Below are 21,899 nucleotides of genomic sequence, written 5' to 3'. Positions count from 1 at the left end.
GGAGAAAGTGGAATTTTTGTGATAGCGTTATAGTCACGTTTTTACAGTAGTGGAAACACTGACGCTTCAAGTTCTCGGTGAAGAAAACCAAAAGACAAGAACAATAAATACTGCAAACATAAATGCATTTGCATAGTGACAATATGCTTCTTGTATATTATCTTATCCTACTTTGTGTACTGAAGACTATAGTTATACTTATAGAGGTAGTTGAAATGTCTAAAGTTCTCCCAAATCTGAAGTGACCAGTGATACTTTCTGGTGGTCAACCTACTTTGTTTCACCGTTATACCAAAATAACTTTAGGAGACTTATTAATAGTGTTACACTTAAGACATCAAGTACTCTTATAGATGTGTGCATGTTTACTTTAACTGTGGTGTCTTGGTGCAGACGACTTGAAGTTTTTTTGTCTTCTTCCACGGCCAACAAGCACTGCCCCGAATGATGTAACTGTGTGTATATGTGGCTAAGTGGTTAGAATAAAGGCTATTTTCAAGTCTCTGCAACTTCTCCCTTATTTTTTTTCTACAAGTTGATATTGTCGTTTGACATAGACAACTGGGAAAGTCTTTAACATAGCCAATCGTTTATGTACCTTTACTGTTGGATGCCTGATCAAAATTGAAGGCACAAAACGTCATATGTTAGTTACATTTAAGCGACCTGTCGGGAAAGCTTTTTATAGAAGAGTAGCATCACTTACCACAGGACTAAACCAACGAATTCCACTTAAATTACGTCAGGAGAGGAGAATGAAACCAGGAAAGATATGCGGTCTAAGGGTCAGGAGAGGAAACTGGTTAAGGAAATGCGGTCTAACTTGGACGTGTCAGAATCCTTGCATTACAACAACGGACAACATTGGGGAATTGTTCCAAAGGACTTGTGTACTGTATATCTTAAAAATAATCACATTTGCGACAATTGAATTTACACAAGTACCATCCACAAATTTGAACGTCGTTGCCCAAATTTTAAATGCGGCTCACTTGAAATAATGATCCGGTATAACTCCAATGGCGCTGTAATACACCGTATGACTCTACAGTAGAAGACAGTTAATTGCACAACGGATAACTGCACACTTCTGTTAATTGCACGGAATCCCAAAGTCCCGTAGTGATGCGGTCCAATTGAATAATTTGGCTTTGTTGCACCATCCGGATAATTGCACAGAATGTGCTGCACTGCTGGCAAATGGGGAGTGCAACTACATGTGAACGGCTTCTACTGCACTGTCTTATTTAGTCAAGCTAAAATCTATGAAAGGACCTAAAAATCCTTGTCCGACATATAAGGCCACGTTGATTTGATTATATGGATGACATCCGCGCTCGCACCAATTTTCGGCCATTTCCAAAAAAAAAAAAGTTTTCGACCACACAATAACTTGTGCAAAACAGCTGTAAAATGAGCACAAATATTCCGTAGATTGAAAAAAAAAGTATCAGAAAACAGATAACTAATGCCATAGAATGCCAAAATGAATCTAAAGTCAAAGAATAAGATGTGAAAGGACAGAAAGAAAAAAAAAATCTATTGTTGGTTGGGGGAGGTACCAGTACAGAAAATTCAGGTCCAGACGATTATTTCCAGGTCCGGACATGAACCTGGACCTGATTGTCTGTGGAAACTTGAGAACTGGCAGTACTCAAAACAATGGTAATTCGTCAATTTTGCTACTAAGGAATCTGTTTGGTGGATTGTACCTTTGACTGTAGAAACTTGGTGCAATTGACTATAAACTCTTCTTGGCCCCCCGGTTAGACCCCAAATGGCTGCCGACATATACACAGCACGAAAACAACTATTTAAGCAAAGTTTCAGAGATACGTATAAAAACCTTAAAGGCTGAGAAATATTTCAGAAGATTTTAAGATCTATTAAAGGCATCGGAAACATACATCTGGCCTTTACGTAAGATTTCAGCGTTTGTAAATGTAACTTAATCTGTCGTGTTTCTTTACGTGAATTTTACATCTATTTTAGCATGCCGAAAAGACAACTTAAATGTCTTAAAAAGTTATAAAAGATAATCCGTATTACTGTTTTACCACTGTGGTTAAATTTTCTGTCAAAACTCACAAATACCGTTTCTCTAGATCTGTTACGAAATACATGTTTACCAAACTTACCTCGGCTATGTCAAATATAATAAGCCTTTGTCTGGTGTTTGATAAAGCATTGCGTCATCTGTTTTAAAACAGTGGCAAGATTTACAGTCAAAACTGACAATGCGTTTTCCGGTACAAAATGTTATGTTAATACCTCAGCAAATTCAAATACAATACTCGCAAGGTTTAATTCGAACAGGGAAGACCGCTTACGTTTGGCTTATATGCACTCCCTTACGTTATATGAAATGTTGCGTTTTTCTGTTGAATATACGCCATGAATAATTTATTTCGAACCGTCGTGTACGCAAGGAAGACCTCCCCCCCGTTAGCTTATATGCTGCCAAGACGTATATGAAATGTTGCGTTTTTCTGTTGAGCATACGACATGTTTAATCTTTAAATCCGCGCAGTTTAAGGGAACTAGGGGAGACCTCCCCCATTTAGCTCATATGTTGCCAAGACGTATATAAAATGTTGCGTATTTCTGTAAAACACACGATATGTTTAATCTTTGAATCCGCGCAGTTTAAGCGAACAAGGTGAGACCTTACCCATTTAGCTTATATGCTGCCAGAACGTATATAAAATGTTGCGTATTTCTGTTGAACATAAGACATGTTTAATCTTTAAATCCGCGCAGTTTAAGGGAACTAGGGGAGACCTCCCCCGTTTAGCTTATATGTTGCCAAGACGTATATGAAATGTTGCGTATTTCTGTTGAACGTACGACATATTTAATCTTTGAATCCGCGCAGTTTAAGCGAACTAGGGGAGATCTCCCCCGTTTAGCTTATATGTTGCCAAAACGTATATGAAATGTTGCGTATTTCTGTTAAACATACGACATGTTTAATCTTTCAACCGAATCTGCGCACTTTTAAGCGAACTAGGGGAGACCTCCCCAGTTTAGCTTATATGTTGCCAAGACGTATATGAAATGTTACGTATTTTTGTTCAGCATACGACATGTTTAATCTTTGAATTCGCGCAGTTTAAGCGAACTAGAGGAGACCTCCCCCCGTTTAGCTTATATGTTGCCAAGACGTATATGAAATATTGCGTATTTCTGTTGAACGTAGGACATGTTTAATCTTTGAATCCGCGAACTTTTAAGCGAACTAGGGGATATCTCCTCCGTTTAGATTATATGTTGCCAAAACGTATATGAAATGTTGCGTATTTCTGTTGAACATACGACATGTTTAATCTTTGAATCCGCGCAGTTTAAGCGAACTAGGGGAGACCTCCCCCGTTTAGCTTATATGTTGCCAGAACGTACTTGAAATTTTGCGTATTTCTGTGGAACATACGACATGTTTAATCTTTAGATCCGCGCAGTTTAAGCGAACTAGGGGAGACCTCCCCCGTTTAGCTTATATGTTGCCAAAACGTATATGAAATGTTGCGTATTTCTGTTGAACATAAGACATGTTTCATCTTTGAATCCGCGCAGTTTAAGCGAACTAGGGGAGACCTCCCCCGTTTAGCTTATATGTTGCCAAAACGTATATGAAATGTTGCGTATTTCTGTTGAACATACGACATATTTAATCTTTGAATCTTCGCAGTTTAAGACTTTCAGCGAACTAGGGGAGACCTCCACCGTTTAGCTCATATGTTGCGAAGACGTATCTGGAATGTTGCGTATTTCTGTCAAACATACGACATGTTTAATCTTTCAATTGAATCCGCGCACGTTTAAGCGAACTAGGGGATACCTCCTCCGTTTAGCTTATATGTGGCCCAAACGTATATGAAATGTTGCGTATTTCTATTGAACATACGACATGTTTAATATTTGAATCCGCGCACTTTTAAGCGAACACGGGGAGACCTCCCCCGTTTAGCTTATATGTTGCCAAGATGTATATGAAATGTTACGTATTTCTGTTGAACATACGACATGTTTAATCTTTGAATCCGCGAAGTTTAAGAGAACTAGGGGAGACCACCCCCGTTTAGCTTATATGTTGCCAAAACGTATATGAAATGTTGCGTATTTCTGTTGAACATACGACATGTTTAATATTTGAATCCGCGCACTTTTAAGCGAACACGGGGAGACCTCCCCCGTTTAGCTCATATGTTGCCAAGATGTATATGAAATGTTACGTATTTCTGTTGAACATACGACATGTTTAATCTTTGAATCCGCGTAGTTTAAGCGAACGGGGGGCACCACCCCCGTTTTATTTATTGGCTTATACAGTCTCAAAGACAAAGGTTTTATGAAATGTTGCCTTTTTCTGCTGAACATACGGCATGTTTGAAGCGCAGTTTATGCGAAAAGGAGGAGACCCTTCACTTTTAATATACCGCGTATACGAGTATGGTCTGAACTTCCAGGGTCTAACTCAGGCCGCCTGTTTTTTTGTGGCAAGTTGAGCCGAGAGCTAAGCGCCGGTAGAAATACTGACTACTACGACTACTACACTATTAATATCTCCGCGACTCAACCTCTGCTTGAAGAATACGGATGTAGTAGACATAGCGTTTTGTGTAGTGAGTGGTGTTTTCTCTATGTTTTTCTTACTATTAAACGGCGAGCATTTCTACAAGTAAATGTACGAATGATGTTTACTTCTTTATCTGCAAGCAAGCGTCAAGAAAGAACAGTTTGGGCACACAGGCAGTGTCTTCCCGTGTTGCTCGTGTTTGTTTTGGGTATTGTGATATGCGTGGGCAGGCTAGATGTAAATTTATTCAGCGTTAATTCGTACGCGTATGCGCCATGGGGCGCGCCTCCGTCTGTGGCCGGCATACTATTCATACACAGCGGCTGTGTCATGTGATAGGATGTATCCAATGGCAGAAAAGAGTGGGGGTTCAAATTTACCGGCACGGAGCGGTTATTTTCCAGGCGTTCATTTGAAGAGAAGTATTGAAGAACGTTTGGACCTGTTCCAATCCGCAAGTTGTGGCCGTTACCGCATAGGACCCCCGTGGACGGAATTTGACGCAAAGAGAGGAGGTGGCTATCATTCTGTACAAGTTGATGCTGTTGGAAATCGACACAGAATGGGAAATCACGACCATTGTACCATCCGGATTAATAGAAGCCGAGACTGCAAGCTGAACATGTTTCGCGTCCAAATAATCCAAGAGTCCATTGAAGACCATCCAACAACACGAGTCATATCGGCCACTACTCTAGATCTTACCGGATTCTTATTCCTGTGGTGGCCAGATAGAACTGTGTGCTCTTTTTAACTTACGCCGAGACGCTTCGTCCGACACTGGAAATGTTACTGTGGACTTGGATGCTGCACGGAATTGCACAACCGTTGCGATTGCTTCAACTGCCGACTACATCAGAATAATAGGCCACAAATACCTAGTAGGCTGTAGTTTTTTTTTACTTTTCCATGTAATATTTTCTCGTGATTCAATAAAATGTCAAAGTGTCATCCATTGCATTTTCTTGCTTTAAAATGTGCTTATGATTATTCTGCTAAAATGGCACTTATCCACACCTTATAATCAACCTAATGCATACGTATATGAGACGTACAGAGGGAACTTTAAACATGTCTTAAGGGTGTTTTAGTGCGTATATATGACAACTTTTAGCTGCTAAAACGAAAAATATAGACTCTTAATGCACACGTATATGAGACGTAAAGAGGCTTTCGATCAAATAAACGCGAAGTTTAAACATGTCTTAAGGGCGTTTTAATAAGTATTTATGGCGAATTTAGGCTGCTGAAAAGGCACATAAACACACGTTATAATCCACTTAATGCACACGTATATGAGACGTAAATAGGCTTAAGATCAAATAAACGTGAATTTTAAAGATGTCTTAAGGGCGTTTTAATTAGCGATTATGGCAACTTTAAGCTGCTGAAAAGGCACCTAAACACACGTTATAATCCACTTAATGCACACGTATATAAGACGTAAAGAGGCTTTAGATCAGATAAACGTGAAGTTTAAACATGTCTTAAGGGCGTTTTAATAAGTATTTATGGCAACTTTAAGCTGCTGAAAATGCACATAAACACACGTTAAAATCCACTTAATGCACACGTATATAAGACGTAAAGAGGCTTTAGATAAAATAAACGTGAAGTTTAAACATGTCTTAAGGGCGTTTTAATAAGTATTCATGGCAACTTTAAGCTGCTGAAAAGGCACCTAAACACACGTTATAACCCTCTTAATGCACACGTATATAAGACGTAAAGAGGCTTTAGATCAAATAAACGTGAACTTTAAACAAGTTTTAAGGGGGTTTTAATAATCATTTACGACATCTTTAAGCTGCTGAAAGACAACTGGAAAACCGGAAAATAAGGACTAACACGGACCTACGGAAAGGCCACTTAAAGGCAATATTTACGTACTCGTATAAAGGGTGTATAGGTCTGTAAAGAAGGAAAATACGTCAACATTACGCATGGTTTCAGCACGCTTAAATACCGTTTTTCGTGCCGTGATAGTGTGTCCATTTTGTAATTGGCGAAACCTGTTCCTCTGTTGTTGTTTTTCAGGTCTGTTTTTATCGGATTGGTCCAAGAAGAAAAAAAATTTTCACCCGTATGATGTACTGGTCCCTACACCTAACTGTTGGTATACCATACTATGTGTGTTTAGTCCTATGTTCAACCTTCCTGGCCACTTTGATTTCATACTGAAGGCAACTTTTTTTTTTGGCCAAACTTTTTTTTTATTCGCTCGCTCGCATCAGTTTTGGAGTTCCCGGAGGATGTCATCCATATAATCAAATCAACATGGCCTAACATATAAACCAATGTTAGCTCAAGTGAATAGAAAAAAAAGTCATGCCCCAAAGGAATTTCCACACCCACCAAAATTTGATCTTCTACTCCCGCCCTTCCCCACGTTTCCGGATACACCTGTCGTTTTGCGTGCACTCCCGGTTGTAAATTATAGTTCCGGTCCAAATAATCATGGCTTTTTTTGGACGTACGGATTTATCTCCAAACCTCGCCCCAACAAAAAAAAAAAATCGGAACACGGATACCGAAATCATTGATCAAGATACCATTGAAGCAAAGTGAATTCCAATACAGTAGAAGCCGCTTAATTGCACGGCCTATTTGCCAGTGAATTTCGTGCAATTATCCGGCTGGTGCAATAATGCGAAGTTGTCTAGCTGGACCGCACCGGTTTGGGATTTGGGGATTCCGTGCAGTTAACAGACGTGTGCGTTAATCCGTTGTTAATCCTCTACTGTATCAGAGAAGAGGATGTGACAAAATAAAACAAAAAATTAATATTGTTCGGTACGTATACACCATACTCTGACTGCAACATGTGTTCAGTCATTTGTTCAACCTTCTCGACAACTCAGATTTCGATATCGAAGGCAACTCTCTTTTGCCAAACGTTTTTATTAATTCGCACGATTGCTTCAGTTTTTGAGTTCATCGGTAAAATTGAACTTTTTTTCCGAACGGGGGGCGTTCCCAGATCACAGTACGCTACAGGTGGCCGATAGTGTTACACACCCTGGGGCGGTGCCAGGTTTCATGTTTGTTTTTCTTGCGGTGCGTACAGGTGAACTCTCTGACGTCATGATTGACATTTCGACATGCTCTACTTAACGCGAGAAATCTCCGAGGAGGGGGGGGGGGTCGGGGGGAGGGGCGTTGGTACAAAATGTTTCCCTTCTTGCACCGGCCCGTAAGAAAGAGACCTGAAAAATCAGTCACCGAATTTTGGACCGATTAGTAAATTAACAGTTTACAGTATATCAGCAGGCGTTCATAGTCTGCTAGCCGCAAAATCCTACAGTGGCATAAAATAAAAACATACCTACGTTTGGCGACATTCTTTGTCGGTTCAAGGAGGTTACATATGTCTATATAACCTCCTTGGTACGTTTAACTCCTTGGCTAGTTTTATGAAACTATATTGTGCCACCGTAGGATCTGCTTTGGGGCTTACCGGTGTAGGGCAATAACAAGAGCGAAGTTTAGTAGATAGAGTTTATATAGAAATTTCTACAAAGTTTCTACAGTCAAACTAACAAAGGTAGTATACTTAAGTCTTATTTGCAAGGATTTTGAAATGCAAACGTGAGCCGGATACTCCACCATGTGGATTACTTTGCATGTAAAAGGACCATTGTTTTCAGTATTGATGATTCACAAGTTTTCACAAACAATCAGATCCATGTTCAGGTCCGGATCTGTTCGCGGGGATTTAAATTCGCGGTAACGGGAAAGAGCAGTTTTCGCGGTGGTTCTAAGTTCGCGGTAGCACCATGCACTGTAGTCTCTAACTGTCACAGGAAAATGCCGTTCGCGGTGGTTTTTAATTTCTCGGTGAAGTGGCCACCGTGAAAACCTCGAACATTAATCCACCGCGAAAGTTTCTGCATTTACAGTATTCTGAAACACGAAGAAATACACGCACAGACACACACACACACTTAGACACATAAAAGATTTTTCCTGGTAAAAAGAGTATGGCCCCGATATGTGAATATGGTTCAAATCGAATCAGTTCCTTACACAACTGAAATGAAACGTGTAGAGTCTAGCTCAAAAGAAACGTCATTCTAATACTGGTTTGGGTACAAATGTACATTGCAGATTACATATGATGCGTACAGTTTGGCCCCTGAGGCATTTTGGTACCCACTTGACCCACACGTGCACTTGATACCATATTAGGAAAGAACGGTGATCAGAGCAAAGTTGGGACAGTTTCACATATTACGTCATGACAGGAATGTCAAATACACTGTCAACACTTGAAATCCAGGAACATGCGGGCTGCATTTCAGGAATTGGACTAGACCAAAATTATTCACGCAGAAGTCATACACATAGTGCGTACGTATTACTTGTCTACGTGAGTGCGAGTGTCTGAATGTGTCTTTGTGTATGTGTGTCTTTGTGTCTGTGTGTGTACACCCGAGTGTGAGAAAATATTTTTGCTCCGCAAAAATGTGTTTTACAATCCATGAATTTTCTACCGACACCAAGAAAATAAAGATGTGGTCAGAGACGAAATCAGGTTTGGCGGAACATAACAATTTATTCCTTAAACGGGAAATCAATCGAATATGTATATCAGCTTGAGTTACCCACGAAGCAGTAACACAAATGACGTCAACAGGTTTTGGGGGTAATCCCCATGGGAATACACAGCACGTCAATCAGCTAATGGTCCAATTACATCAATATTATGACATTGTCAAACATGAGAAAATACAAACAAAATTGTTTACATGGTAAAGCTTACAAATCTAACCACAGAGCTAAGATAAACAACAATAAAAAATAAATACTGAGGAACCACAGTTGAATGCTTAAATTAGCGAAAGAAAGACAGAGAACAAACATAAAATTTGCAACGAAATCCTTAATTGCCCGTTCAGACTGAAAGGTTATTTAGATAAGAAAGAAAACGGCTAAAGTGGACGAACAGGTAATGTCGAAGGCAATCACGGTATGTATGAAACAGAAGTGTTGAAGTGCAAATGGATGACTAGATATGTTGTCTAAGCGATCAACATGTTAACTACATGTCAGTAACTGCTAGTACTAGGAGGATTGAAGATGAAGTTTTACTATACCTAGCTGTTGGTGACTGCCTATGGTAAGGCTGATACGTAAACAAGCAAATTCAAAATGATATTTGGACAACATCGGATTCCTCAATAACGGTAAAGGCAATGCTGTACAAGGCTGTAGGGCGTATCTTCCGCCAAGGTTAATAGTGGAGCTACATGTATAAACAAAAACGCGTACGTCACTAACGTCCTATACTTTTTAGAGGCGTACAATCACAGGATAATCTAACGTACCTAATGCACCTTTCTACGGCCTAATACAAAACTTGAAGTAAATATATTCTGATACAGGTCTGGATAGAGCTATCTGTTACATACAATACTTGTCTCATTCATTTGAAAGTCGCAAGATATAGGCTATACAATGTGCCTTTTATGGCTGAGTCATAAAGTTGCAACTAAGCCGTGTGTCTTGTTAACGCTGAACTGTGAGTGCGCAGAAGGAATTTCAAAAGAGGAACTTATGAAATAGGCACGTTGACCGGTGTATTGGACGAAAGAGCTGCCAAATGGATGCCCAAACGTCAAGGCTGTTTGAAATCGAGAATAGTGCCGCAATGCCGGCTACCCCAACCCTAACTCCCGTAGGAGGGGGGAGGTAGGATTTACCCATTGCTGTAAACAGCAGGACAGGTGTTTACTCACCTTAAGTAGGAATTGTCAAGAAGTTAATGTATGGGTCCAGTTTGTTCCGGTACAAGTGCGTTTTATCTATTGTATATTCTAGAATCGTTGAATATAAGCACTAGACATAAGATGAGGAATGTCATGCAATAAAGTCCATTATTTCATTCATTCTTCTCCTACAGCTTCAAGATTAGATAGGCCGATTATTGAGTAAACAAGTACATGTAAAGCGATGGAACAATGTAACTAATACTAGTAGCACTTAACTGGGAACAAGACATAGTGCATGGCGGAGTGAGAAGGCGTTAACATGGTGCCGACCGAAACTGACACCTGCAGTGAATTATTTACGAGAAAGTTTCTTAATACTATATCAGTCGGGAAGGTCCATGGTTCATAAACCAATGGTACAAGTATCAGTCGCAGCAGAAAGTAAAATGTCTATAAGTGAGACGGTTTGTGCAGCCAGTTGGAAGGGCCCAGGTACTAGATGAAGCGGACTCTGCCTGCAGATGAAACTGTAGACTCGGTCATGACAGGATGTCCGTGCAGGAGGTTTGGACTGGGAACAGGCAGGTGTCCAGACCCGTACACATTTGGGGCTCCGCGGCATCGGGTCAGTGGGCTGTCAGGCGGGGCACCAGCCGTCCTCCGGTGAGAGGTGTTCCGAAATGCCTCCGAAAGGGCCTCGGGCTCGCAATACATGGAAATGAAGTATAAAACAAAGTCATTAAATGTATTCCGAAAAGAGTGTTCCAATCCGAGAATAATATATATATACCACAACACTCTAGAAATCGGCTCATTGCAATTGGAACCTTGACAAAAATGGGAGATAATGTGTTGTATTTAGTATTGCGCGCATAGCATACTGAAGATAGACAGTTCATCTGGGAGAACCCAGTGAAACCAAAGACTTTCTCGAATTGGGGGTGGAAACTCTTACCGGAATGTTGATTCAAGATAGGGTCCATCCGTAAAATATTAACGTAGGTGAATAGATCATACGTCAGGGTTTTAACATTTTTCGCACCTTGCTATACTCTCTGGTTATACCGCGGCTGTATAGCGGCAAAGGTTTCGGTTTCAATGTTGACGGGTTATGACAGGCACCAGGGTCACTGTCAATGTCAATTTAAAGCCAACGCAACTTCTGACGGTCTGAACAGAACAAGATTGGAATGTCTGCCTTACATGGCGAGACGAGCAAAGGCAATTTTTATCTAATAGATGATGATTTAGATACATTGAACTACATGTCGGGGGGAAGAAGAGGCAGCCTACACACTTCTCCCCGCGACATTGGCCGTGTTAGAAACAGTGCAGTCGTATAACTGTATTGCACAGGGACAAAACATGTGCCGAAAGGATTGATTGTCACCGCTCTTGAATTTGACAGGTCCTGGTAGACGACAGGACAATTGCCAGCGGGAGCCTTTAAAACTGTTGTACCTGGCGGCTTTTGACGCCTGTAAATTTATTAAGTGGCAACCGTCGATTACAAAGAGATGTCGGCATCACGATGGGGTGGCTTTGGTACAATCTGATTTACGCCGCGGGCACACAGATCGAAGAGAAATGTCCACCGAACACGGGAGGTTTATGTTAATTCCATGTGTTTCAAACGCATAATGTAAATGAGCATATACATCGTGCTCTCAGAAAGCACTGCAACAGCAGCGTAGCAAAACGAAACGCAATATGGACGGCATACTAGTATATTCACCAGGTAAATTGTTTTGAATTAGTAATGCAGAGGAAATTATTAGTTGTGACCAGTACCTAGCTCGGTTGGGCAAGAATGTACAATAAGTGTCTTCATTCATTCATTCATTCAATATATGGACCAATGAGATCGCTCCGCGTATTTGCCACGTGGCAGGGAACCTGTCTTGATTACGAAGACGCCAGAATTACAAACATTGTTGAGAAAATTGTGGAAATTAACAGAATAAGTGCATCGGGGTGTTATGGCAAACCTCTCGATGTTAGATTCATATATAAAATGCACTGGGGTAATTCTGGCTCCCCACGCGAGCTAGGTTCCTACTAATAAGCGAGTAGAGCAGAGGTACCAAGTATGTAAAGAGAGCAATTACTTAGAGGCCCTGTGAAAACAAGGCATCGGCTAGTCTATAATGGCATTTGTAAACAAGCGGTTAGCGGAGGTGCAAAAACAGAGCTTGGCAATACTCAATTGTCTGTGTAAGATAAATTGAAAGAAAAAGAAAAAAAAAATACAATATGTCGCATGTCGATAAATTCAGAATGTGAATAACTGCGCCATACGGACAGAACAAATCGTCTGCCAGTACATATACAAGTAACGATAAATAGTCTGCCAGCACATATACAAGTAATGATAATTGTGCCTCACGGACAGAACAAAATCGTCTGTCGGCACATATAAAATTAACGATAATTGTGCCTCACGGGCAGAACAAATTCGTCTGCCGGCACATATAAAAATAATGATAATTGTGCCTCAAGGACAGAACAAAATCGTCTGCCGGCACATATACAAGTAATAATAATTGTGCCTCACGGGCAGAACAAAATCGTCTGCCGGCACATATACAAGTAATAATAATTGTGCCTCACGGGCAGAACAAATTCGTCTGCCGGCACATATAAAAATAATGATAATTGTGCCTCACGGGCAGAACAAATTCGTCTGCCGGCACATATACAAGTAATAATAATTGTGCCTCACGGACAGAACAAATTCGTCTGCCGGCACATATAAATTTAATAATACTTCGCCCCACGGACAGAATAAATCGTCTGCCATAATGGAATTACCCACCGTTCAAAACTTCTTTTACTAGCTGAATAATAGGACACGAAATGCGACGTGCATGCGTGGGTGAGGGATCTAATGACTGGCTGAAAACGACTGTTTAATTACGTAGGTAACAAAATTTGCATAAACTTGATCTTGAGAAATCTGTAAACATGACAAGTACAGCTTTGTAACAAATTGTACACGGAGATCCACTTGTGCGCACATTGAATCCCCTGGGGTATACAATCGACCTTATGCGTATTCATGACATCGGGCATTTGGACAAGTACGCAAAACTATTAATCAAATTACAACTTCACGGCCACAGCCGTCGTTGGGCCCGACAAACGTATCTTTGGTACGACTAGAGCTCAATAGAAGAGAAGAAAAAAAATGGTGTGAGGAACTGTCATAAAATTAGTTTATGCTAGAAAAGAATTTGCCTAAGAGTTGCAGACGCGATTAAGATTTATCTCTTAAATGCGAATAGCGGCAAAGTGAAGTCGTAGCTACAGCGTGTATATTATGACATATGTGAACCATACGACATGACAAACTATAGAGCAAGGAAATTTTGTCATGCTAAAGATGGGTGGGTTGGGCGGAAAATTTTCAGAGCAAAAGTCTGTGTGCTTTCACCTCGAGATCTGTTGGTGTAATGACCCTTTGAGGGATTCGTGCCGCCGCGTCCTGTCAGCGTCTGGACCACATACGGAGTTTGTCGGTACCAAACAAAAGGATGTTTTTGGTATTAATTAGCACGGCGGCATCGCCACGGCCTGTCTTTGCTCGTCCAAGCTTATCGCCTAATTACAAAGGGCACCGCGAGGAGCAACACTATAGTCATTTATGTCGGCTCATATTCATTCCTTTCAAAACATTATTTTTGCTCCGCAAAAATGTGTTTTACAATCCATGAATTTTCTACCGACACCAAGAAAATAAAGATGTGGTCAGAGACGAAATCAGGTTTGGCGGAACATAACAATTTATTCCTTAAACGGGAAATCAATCGAATATGTATATCAGTTTGAGTTACCCACGAAGCAGTAACACAAATGACGTCAACAGGTTTTGGGGGTAATCCCCATGGGAATACACAGCACGTCAATCAGCTAATGGTCCAATTACATGAAACATGAGAAAATACAAACAAAATTGTTTACATACAAAATTGTTTACATGGTAAAGCTTACAAATCTAACCACCATACAGCTCACCAACTGTGAGCAACCAAGACGCCCAAGAAGGCGAACTCACACGATGCCTCCACCATGATCTAGAATACATGAAGGTCCGGTAGGTAGGGTTTAGCGGGATTAATGCCCCCAAAACGCTTTTGTACTACTGCAAGTTACCGAAATCATCCAGATGGAGTCCGCAACGAAATTAGGTTCTTTCTGCCACAATTTTGTTTGGTACCATATGTGGACCGACGGAGCTGAGTCGAAATTATGAACGGGAATGTGGGAGGAAGTCCGGCATGTTACGGGTAGACTTCGGTCAGAACCACCTTCCAAACAGATTAAATTTCAAAAACTGTGACATGCCAAGGCTACTAAATTACATGCAATGTCTTCTGGAACCCATTGGCAAAAATTTCACAGATGTCGTTGTACCCTAGCTCTACGTAGCAATGTGAACACGTTTTGCTGCAAGATAGAGAGCACGGTAGATTTTGCGATAGTACAAATCGGTACGCCATGACATTTGAATTGTCATGTTAGAAACCCGAAAGTTTGGACGAAATGCTCGTCCGGGGATTGCCGTCGTACGACGCAGAACAAGGAAACCCAACCGGGAAACGAAAGAGTACCCCGTAAGAACAAATTATGTTCGAGATTGGGGTATTCATAAAAGGACAAGTAACAAGATGAAAAGTAGGGCGGCTCACCGTAGAGTTTGAGTTGAGTTCAGACGGGCGCCTGTCCGGTCAATAAAGGTTCGACTAGACGTGCGACGTTGACGGGTAGGTCACCTCGATAGGCTGATGACAGGCCAAGTTCAGGAAGAAAAGGGGGTCCAGTGGGTACGTGGATTACTGGCTTCGATGCGGGTTCTTGCCGGGCTGGCTCCGCTGATCCAGGGTGCGGCTCCGAAGAGGTAGAGTACGTAGCGCCCTGGCTTCAAAGAAACAATTTTCGGCCAAGGAAGTGATCGGTACACGAACTGCGATCTGCTGGGACAGGGAGTATTCCGGATTTCCCAGTCTGATGCCAACACATGAGACGAGAACTCAGGAAATATTCAAGAAAAGTAAGAAAATTTTCAGAGCAAAAGTCTGTGTGCTTTCACCTTGGGATCTGTTGGTGTAATGACCCTTTGAGGAATTCGTGCCGCCGCGTCCTGTCAGCGCCCGGACCACATACGGAGTTTGTCGGTACCAAACAAAAGGATGTTTTTGGTATTAATTAGCACGGCGGCATCGCCAGGGCCTGGCTTTGCTCGTCCAAGCTTATCGCCTAATTACAAAGGGCGCCGCGAGGAGCAACACTATAGTCATTTATGTCGGCTCATATTCATTCCTTTCAAAACATTATATTCGGAAAGTTCTCTTGTTTGGGAGTTGAATGCTGCAATAAGTTTTCGGATAGCTCTTTTTGTTGTCGAGTTATTCCCGTTATTAGCTAAGTCCCCCTAACCGCGACCAAAAATGTGGATTTTTAAAAAGTCACCGAAATAGGCAAACTATGGTATCTTTGGAAAGGTCTCTTGGTGGGGAGTTGAATGCTGCAATCCGTTTTCGGATAGCTCTTTTTGTTGTCGAGTTATTCCCGTTATTAGCTAAGTCCCCCGAACCGAGACCAAAAATGTGGATTTTTGAAAAGTTTCCGAAATAGGCAAACTATGGTATCTTTGGAAAGCTCTCTTGGTGGGGAGTTGATACTCTCCAAGCAGAGGTTTAGGCTCCGGCTGTTTTTTAACGTTTTTTTAGTCGTTTTTATCGGGCTTTCTATTTTGTCATTTTTTTTCGTTGTGTCCGGCCTAACCTCTGCCCGCACTGACCTATAGGCGGAGCAAACCTATTTGATTCCATTGAAGAAAGGTGCCAGAACTCCTCCTATGGAACCATCAAATTGTCATTAGGGGTAAGGATTTTATGGCGCTGGATTAGCACGCACCCGGCATCATCCGCCCAGCTTGGACCGCCACCCGCCGGGTTCCCTATTCACGCAACACAATGATGTCATCGACCTCGCACCCGTACGATGGCATCATAACGCAATGCTACACTGAGTACTTTGGATGAAAATGAAATAATTTCACTCATACAGATACAAAATACAGAGAATGAATATAGTTATATTTAATAAAAAGTCTGTATGTACAACAAAAATTATCAAAACCAAATTTGATTGTATATAAGCAGGACCATGTTTGTTTTTTGCGTTCAATGCGGTCACCATATGGCGCCAAGTTCGGAGAAGAAAATCATGTAGAACAACAACGAACTTTGCAATGGAATTTTGACTCAGAGACTTCGCGATTTTCCAAATGGCACGAGAAGAGGGCATTAGAAGAAGGTATGTAGCTTTATAGAGTTTTTGTGTGTGTATGTTTACCGATAAGTGAAGTGTAGAATTACGACATGTGTTTTTCCATAATCCCAAAATGGCGCCTTGTACTTGTAGAGACGTGTTTGTTGTTGTATAATTTGTGTTGTGTTGTGTAGAGACGTTCTGAGATCCCAAGATGCCTTTAGATGAATGCAGCTACAGTTTCGGAACTCTGTCGGTAGTAAATTGATCCGTTTCGGGCGTTATTTGATTGTTCTAGACGATAAATTAAGTATAGAATCGCGACGGGCATTTTTTGTAAACATAAATAATGAGGCGCCATTCATCTGGTTGCGTCGTATCGTTTGTGTAGAGGGCATCGTTTTGAGGTCATATGATACAGATTTTGCGGATTGCCGACGTTTCTGGTTGTTTTTTTAATGTGATTCTAAAGCTTCTGAAAAGATTTTCGCTATGCTTGCATTTTTCTGTCACATAATTTTATTTATGTGTTGAATACTTTCTGGTTTATTTATTTTTATGTTCATACATATATCTACTCATATATGTATACTACAAACAGGGCTCGAAATTCATTTTTGGGATTAGGTGCACTGGTGCACCCAGCTTACTAAATTGGGTGCACTAAAAAAATTTTGGGTGCACCACTTAGATTTAAGTAGAATGTCAGAAAAACCTAATAATAAAACTTAGTTACAAGCTATCAAATTCTTAAACAAGTACCATGACAAACATTTTTATTGTCTTTCTAACACTTAGATGTAAAGAATATAATGTATACTAGTAAATTTTGATATCTTTACATACATAAGCCTATGAAAATATTTGGGTGCACCCTGTGCACCCACAGAAAATAATTGGGTGCACAGCTTCAATTTTGGGTGCACCTGGGTGCACGTGCACCCAGTATTTCGAGCCCTGACAAACCATATGGATTTATGAATGTTTGCTTCTATCTAACGATATACCCTTTTCTTATTGTTCAGCTTGACAGCTAACTTCAGGGTAGACCCCTGTGGGGAGGTGTCTATGCAGCAGCTCTGCCATGTACTGTCAGACTTCCGCCTGACCGTAAAACAAGTTGGGCAACATGTAAGACAGTGTTTCCCGGACGTGGCTCTCAAGAAAGGGAGAGGTTCAAGGGAGTCGAGATACCTAGGGATTTCGTGCCGCTCAGCATCCCCAGGATTCCAGCCATATGTGCAGCCTTCCATGTTCAGTGTTCCTCAAAGTCCACGGCTTCTCGGAGTTCTCCCTTCCCAGTGTCAGCCTGCTCACCTCCACAGTTCCCAGCCTACAGGATTCAGCCACTCCAGCATGGCTCACCTCCAAAGTTCCCAGCCTACAGGATTCAGCCACTCCAGTATGCACCTCCACAGTTCCCAGCCTACAGGATTCAGCCACTCCAGTATGGCTCACCTCCACAGTTCCCAGCCTACAGGATTCAGCCACTCCAGCATTGCTCACCTCCAAAGTTCCCAGCCTACAGGATTCAGCCACTCCAGTATGGCTCACCTCCACAGTTCCCAGCCTACAGGATTCAGCCACTCCAGTATGGCTCACCTCCAAAGTTCCCAGCCTACAGGATTCAGCCACTCCAGTATGGCTCACCTCCACAGTTCCCAGCCTACAGGATTCAGCCACTCCAGTATGGCTCACCTCCAAAGTCAGTCCCAGCCTACAGGATTGAGTAGCCACTCCAGCATGGCTCACCTCCAAAGTTCCCAGCCTACAGGATCGAGCCACTCCAGCATGGCTCACCTCCAAAGTTCCCAGCCTACAGGATCGAGCCACTCCAGTATGGCTCACCTCCAAAGTCAGTCCCAGCCTACAGGATCGAGTAGCCACTCCAGCATGGCTCACCTCCAAAGTTCCCAGCCTACAGGATCGAGCCACTCCAGCATGGCTCACCTCCAAAGTTCCCAGCCTACAGGATCGAGCCACTCCAGCATGGCTCACCTCCAAAGTCAGTCCCAGCCTACAGGATCGAGTAGCCACTCCAGCATGGCTCACCTCCAAAGTCAGTCCCAGCCTACAGGATCGAGTAGCCACTCCAGCATGGCTCACCTCCAAAGTTCCCAGCCTACAGGATCGAGTAGCCACTCCAGCATGGCTCACCTCCAAAGTCAGTCCCAGCCTACAGGATTCAGCCACTCCAGCTTGCAGCCCATTCATCTTAGCCGGGAAGTTGCACGGTTGTTGGAAGAAAACTGGCTATTGCGCGAACAGTTATATAATGCCAGACAAGCTGCCGCCCTCCTAGACAACACTACATTAGACAACAAACTCAGGCTTGAAATCTGTGCCATATGCTCAACAACCAGCCCGCTTTCATCAACCATCAAAACCATCTGAGATATTCAGAACTTCAGCGCCGAGAACACCATCACCTACCTGGAAACACACGCACCCATTCTTTACCGACTCATGACCAACCTCACTTCGCCCACATACATCAGGACATCAGGTGATAGATCACAGTCAGTCGCCATGTTAATCATTGCTACCATTGCCAACCACAGAAATCACCGTGCTTCAGCACTTCAAGTCATCATGTCCCTTGGATTCCTATCAAGAACATGCAATGACCAAGTATGTACTATCCTCATAATTCCTGTCTTGTTTTGCATGGGTATTCTTTACTTGGAGTTATTAAAAGTCAGTCTTTATGTACATGTTTTGAAATGACTTTTATTTCAGTTGTGACAAGAGAGACAATGTGTAAATATTGTTCAGATTCAATGTGATGTTGAAGCTTGTTTGACAATTACAATGAACAGCAGAACATGTGAATAGCAGAACAACGCTTGACATTTTATCCAAAGAACTGCATGCCATTAGTATTATGCAATTAGTAGGATTAGTAATAAGAGCCATAGTATAAGTATGTTTCATCATAACATATTTCTGTCACATAGTTTAAGTAGGATATGGTAATAATCTAATTGTGATCTTTTTATTCTGCATAGCTTTTGACAATCCTCAACCATGCTGGCATGGGAGTTTCATCCCGCACTGCTTGGCGAATCATCAGTGAGAACGCTGCCACCACACGTGCATCTCCTATAGCAGCAGGGGGGGAAATCTGGTCATATGACAATGTCAACATAATGGTCAACGTCCAACAAGTGAGACAAGGTATGCTGTCATTTTTGTAGTATACGGAATACAAATGAATTTTGTTAATATTAGTATTTTTCACATATTCTCTCCATTGTAAACTCTCTTCATTGTAGTCTTCTTTTTGCCCAATACTCCATTCACAATCATAGTGACCACAGCATCATGTGAGGCAGAAGTTAATGATGATCATTTGAAAGACATAACATGTATATGTATATGGTGTACATATTTTATTCTTTATTCAATTTCTATTTTACTTCTTGTTTCTATTGCTGTGCTCTAGTCAAGGTTCATGATGCCAACAAATTTTCATTGCATACATCAGTATTGCCAATGCATGCATGGATAACACTGCAAATCCTTTAGAAGTAGTTGTAATTCTCAACTTTTCATTTCGCTTGTGGTCTCACTTTCATGGTTGGAGATATTCGTCATTTGTCTTCCATTGTTAAAGGTCACCGTTCTGAGATGAAGAATTGGACGTCACGACTGACAGTGCCAATCAGACACATACCAGATGAGGGATTGTCAACAGAACCAAGGGTATGTCTGTGATATTTTCGAATTCGTTGACCTGTGATTATATTTGCTATTTTTTTCTCATGATAGTGATTCAACAATGACTGCTTACATGCTTCATGCTAATACATGCAGTTTTATGTTGAATTTGTTAAATGCTTTAAAGAATACATGACTAATGATATGATATATTTCCACAGGGAAGACGCAGGGACCTTACTGCAAAAGACATCCTCCCAGGTGCAGAGGATATCAGCAGCCTGCGAAAGCGGTTTAGTGCCCGCATCAAGGCAGTGCTGTCAACCCGGTTCACAGCATTTGCCTCCCACAAAAAGCCACCACCCAAGAGAAAGAGAGTTCCTGCATCGACCTACAGGCCATTGGAGCTGATGGGGGCAAATGAGGCAACGACGGCGGACAATATCACCATCCTCCGGAAGTTTGCCACAGAGGCAGGCATGTCTGAGGACAACTGCTGGGATCAGGTTAGATTATTCTTGTGAAGCATTTCCAAATTATGACTGATGCCATGAATGCCAGTAATGTTTGTTTTGTTAAAACTACTCACCATGTTCTTCAGCAGGGCTTGCCTATAATATTTTGATATATAAGAGTTTGGAGGATAACCGTATCAGAAACCGAATAAGATTCGATGATACAGACGTTTAATGAGTGTCATGTTGTTTAAGCACAATGCATTAAATAGGAGTAGACAGTTCCTGTACACTTTGTAATGTATATAGATTTGATTTTGTAACTGTTGCATCCAGGAGATAATAGGTGACCAGGCCACTTGCAAAAATATTCGTGGTGCGAGGAGGCTTCGAGAAGATGACGTGAACCGCCTGGAAAAACTGGAGTGGGCCAAGGAATGCCCAGGTTAGATGTTTATTGGTAAATTTTTATAAGGTAATGGGTCTTTTATGAATGGCAGTCCAAATCTTTTAGTAGTTTCCTTGCCACAACTTCATTCATTACTTATGCAATGCTATGGATGTGAGTGTGCTATCGGCTGAAATAGAAATGTTTAACATTAAATGATTATCTTACAGGTGACTTCCACTTTGTGTGGGAAGGGGGAAGATGCACCTGTATCACCTTCTTTTCATCGCCCAAAAATGTCGGCTCCCTTGCTCATCTGAAGGATGTCGTGGATAGGCGCACTGTTGACTCTCAAGGTATGTAGCCTTGGATTAATGTATTTGATACTTTTATTTGTAAAACGCAGTGCTCCTCAATGCTAATGTTTCTGACATGGTTTACATTATTTTTGTCTCCACAGGCAAAAAATTCAACCCCATGGACGAGTTCCTCCACCATGCCTGTGAAGCACACCTAATTGCAGCTTTACTCGAGCACCTGGGAATGGAGAGTCCTGATGAAGATGTTCCGGAGAAGACAGAAGAGGAGCTAGACGATATCGTAGAATCCTTCATGGACAAGTTCATCTTCAAGCAGAGTTGCAGCAACAGGGTAGATGACAGTCTCTTTGAGCTCTGCACATCACTTCTACGCCATCTGATGTTGTATACAGATCTGAGACAGTGTATTAGGTGAGCTTTTACTATTTTGCCATGCAGAAATTGTGTTCTCTTTTTATTTCTCCTGCCATGATGTATTACATGTATTATAGATTACCTTGATGACAACTACTTCCA

At 41.6% G+C, this 21,899-nt stretch overlaps 2 protein-coding genes across 2 annotated transcripts in view; both read left to right on the top strand.

Annotated features, from left to right (window-relative positions):
• Nucleotides 1-505, top strand: part of LOC118419424 (ribonucleoside-diphosphate reductase large subunit-like) — a gene marked incomplete in the record, with an annotated part of 15,957 nt that extends 15,452 nt beyond the window's left edge. Inside the window, 1 exon segment of the mRNA XM_035825792.1 lies at nt 1-505.
• Nucleotides 506-18,296: 17,791 nt separating this feature from the next.
• Nucleotides 18,297-21,819, top strand: LOC118419629. Its single transcript, XM_035826105.1, has 7 exons — nt 18,297-19,191; nt 19,569-19,737; nt 20,177-20,265; nt 20,442-20,726; nt 21,012-21,120; nt 21,294-21,419; nt 21,524-21,819. Exons 1-7 carry the CDS (start codon nt 19,027-19,029, stop codon nt 21,796-21,798), a joined length of 1,218 nt encoding a protein of 405 aa, XP_035681998.1. The 5' UTR covers nt 18,297-19,026; the 3' UTR covers nt 21,799-21,819.
• Nucleotides 21,820-21,899: the final 80 nt, after the last annotated feature.

The sequence above is a fragment of the Branchiostoma floridae genome, chromosome 7 (assembly GCF_000003815.2).
Source record: "Branchiostoma floridae strain S238N-H82 chromosome 7, Bfl_VNyyK, whole genome shotgun sequence".
Taxonomy (NCBI): domain Eukaryota; kingdom Metazoa; phylum Chordata; class Leptocardii; order Amphioxiformes; family Branchiostomatidae; genus Branchiostoma; species Branchiostoma floridae.
This window is presented reverse-complemented; position numbering and strand designations above follow the sequence as displayed.

Bases quoted from the DNA above. Each gene is read 5' to 3' on its own strand.
- LOC118419629 (XM_035826105.1), top strand. From the start codon at position 19,027: ATGACCAACCTCACTTCGCCCACATACATCAGGACATCAGGTGATAGA. The intron at 20,266-20,441 runs GTATGTCTGTGA...ATATTTCCACAG, and splicing joins GATTGTCAACAGAACCAAGG to GGAAGACGCAGGGACCTTAC. The intron at 21,420-21,523 runs GTATGTAGCCTT...TTGTCTCCACAG, and splicing joins GCGCACTGTTGACTCTCAAG to GCAAAAAATTCAACCCCATG.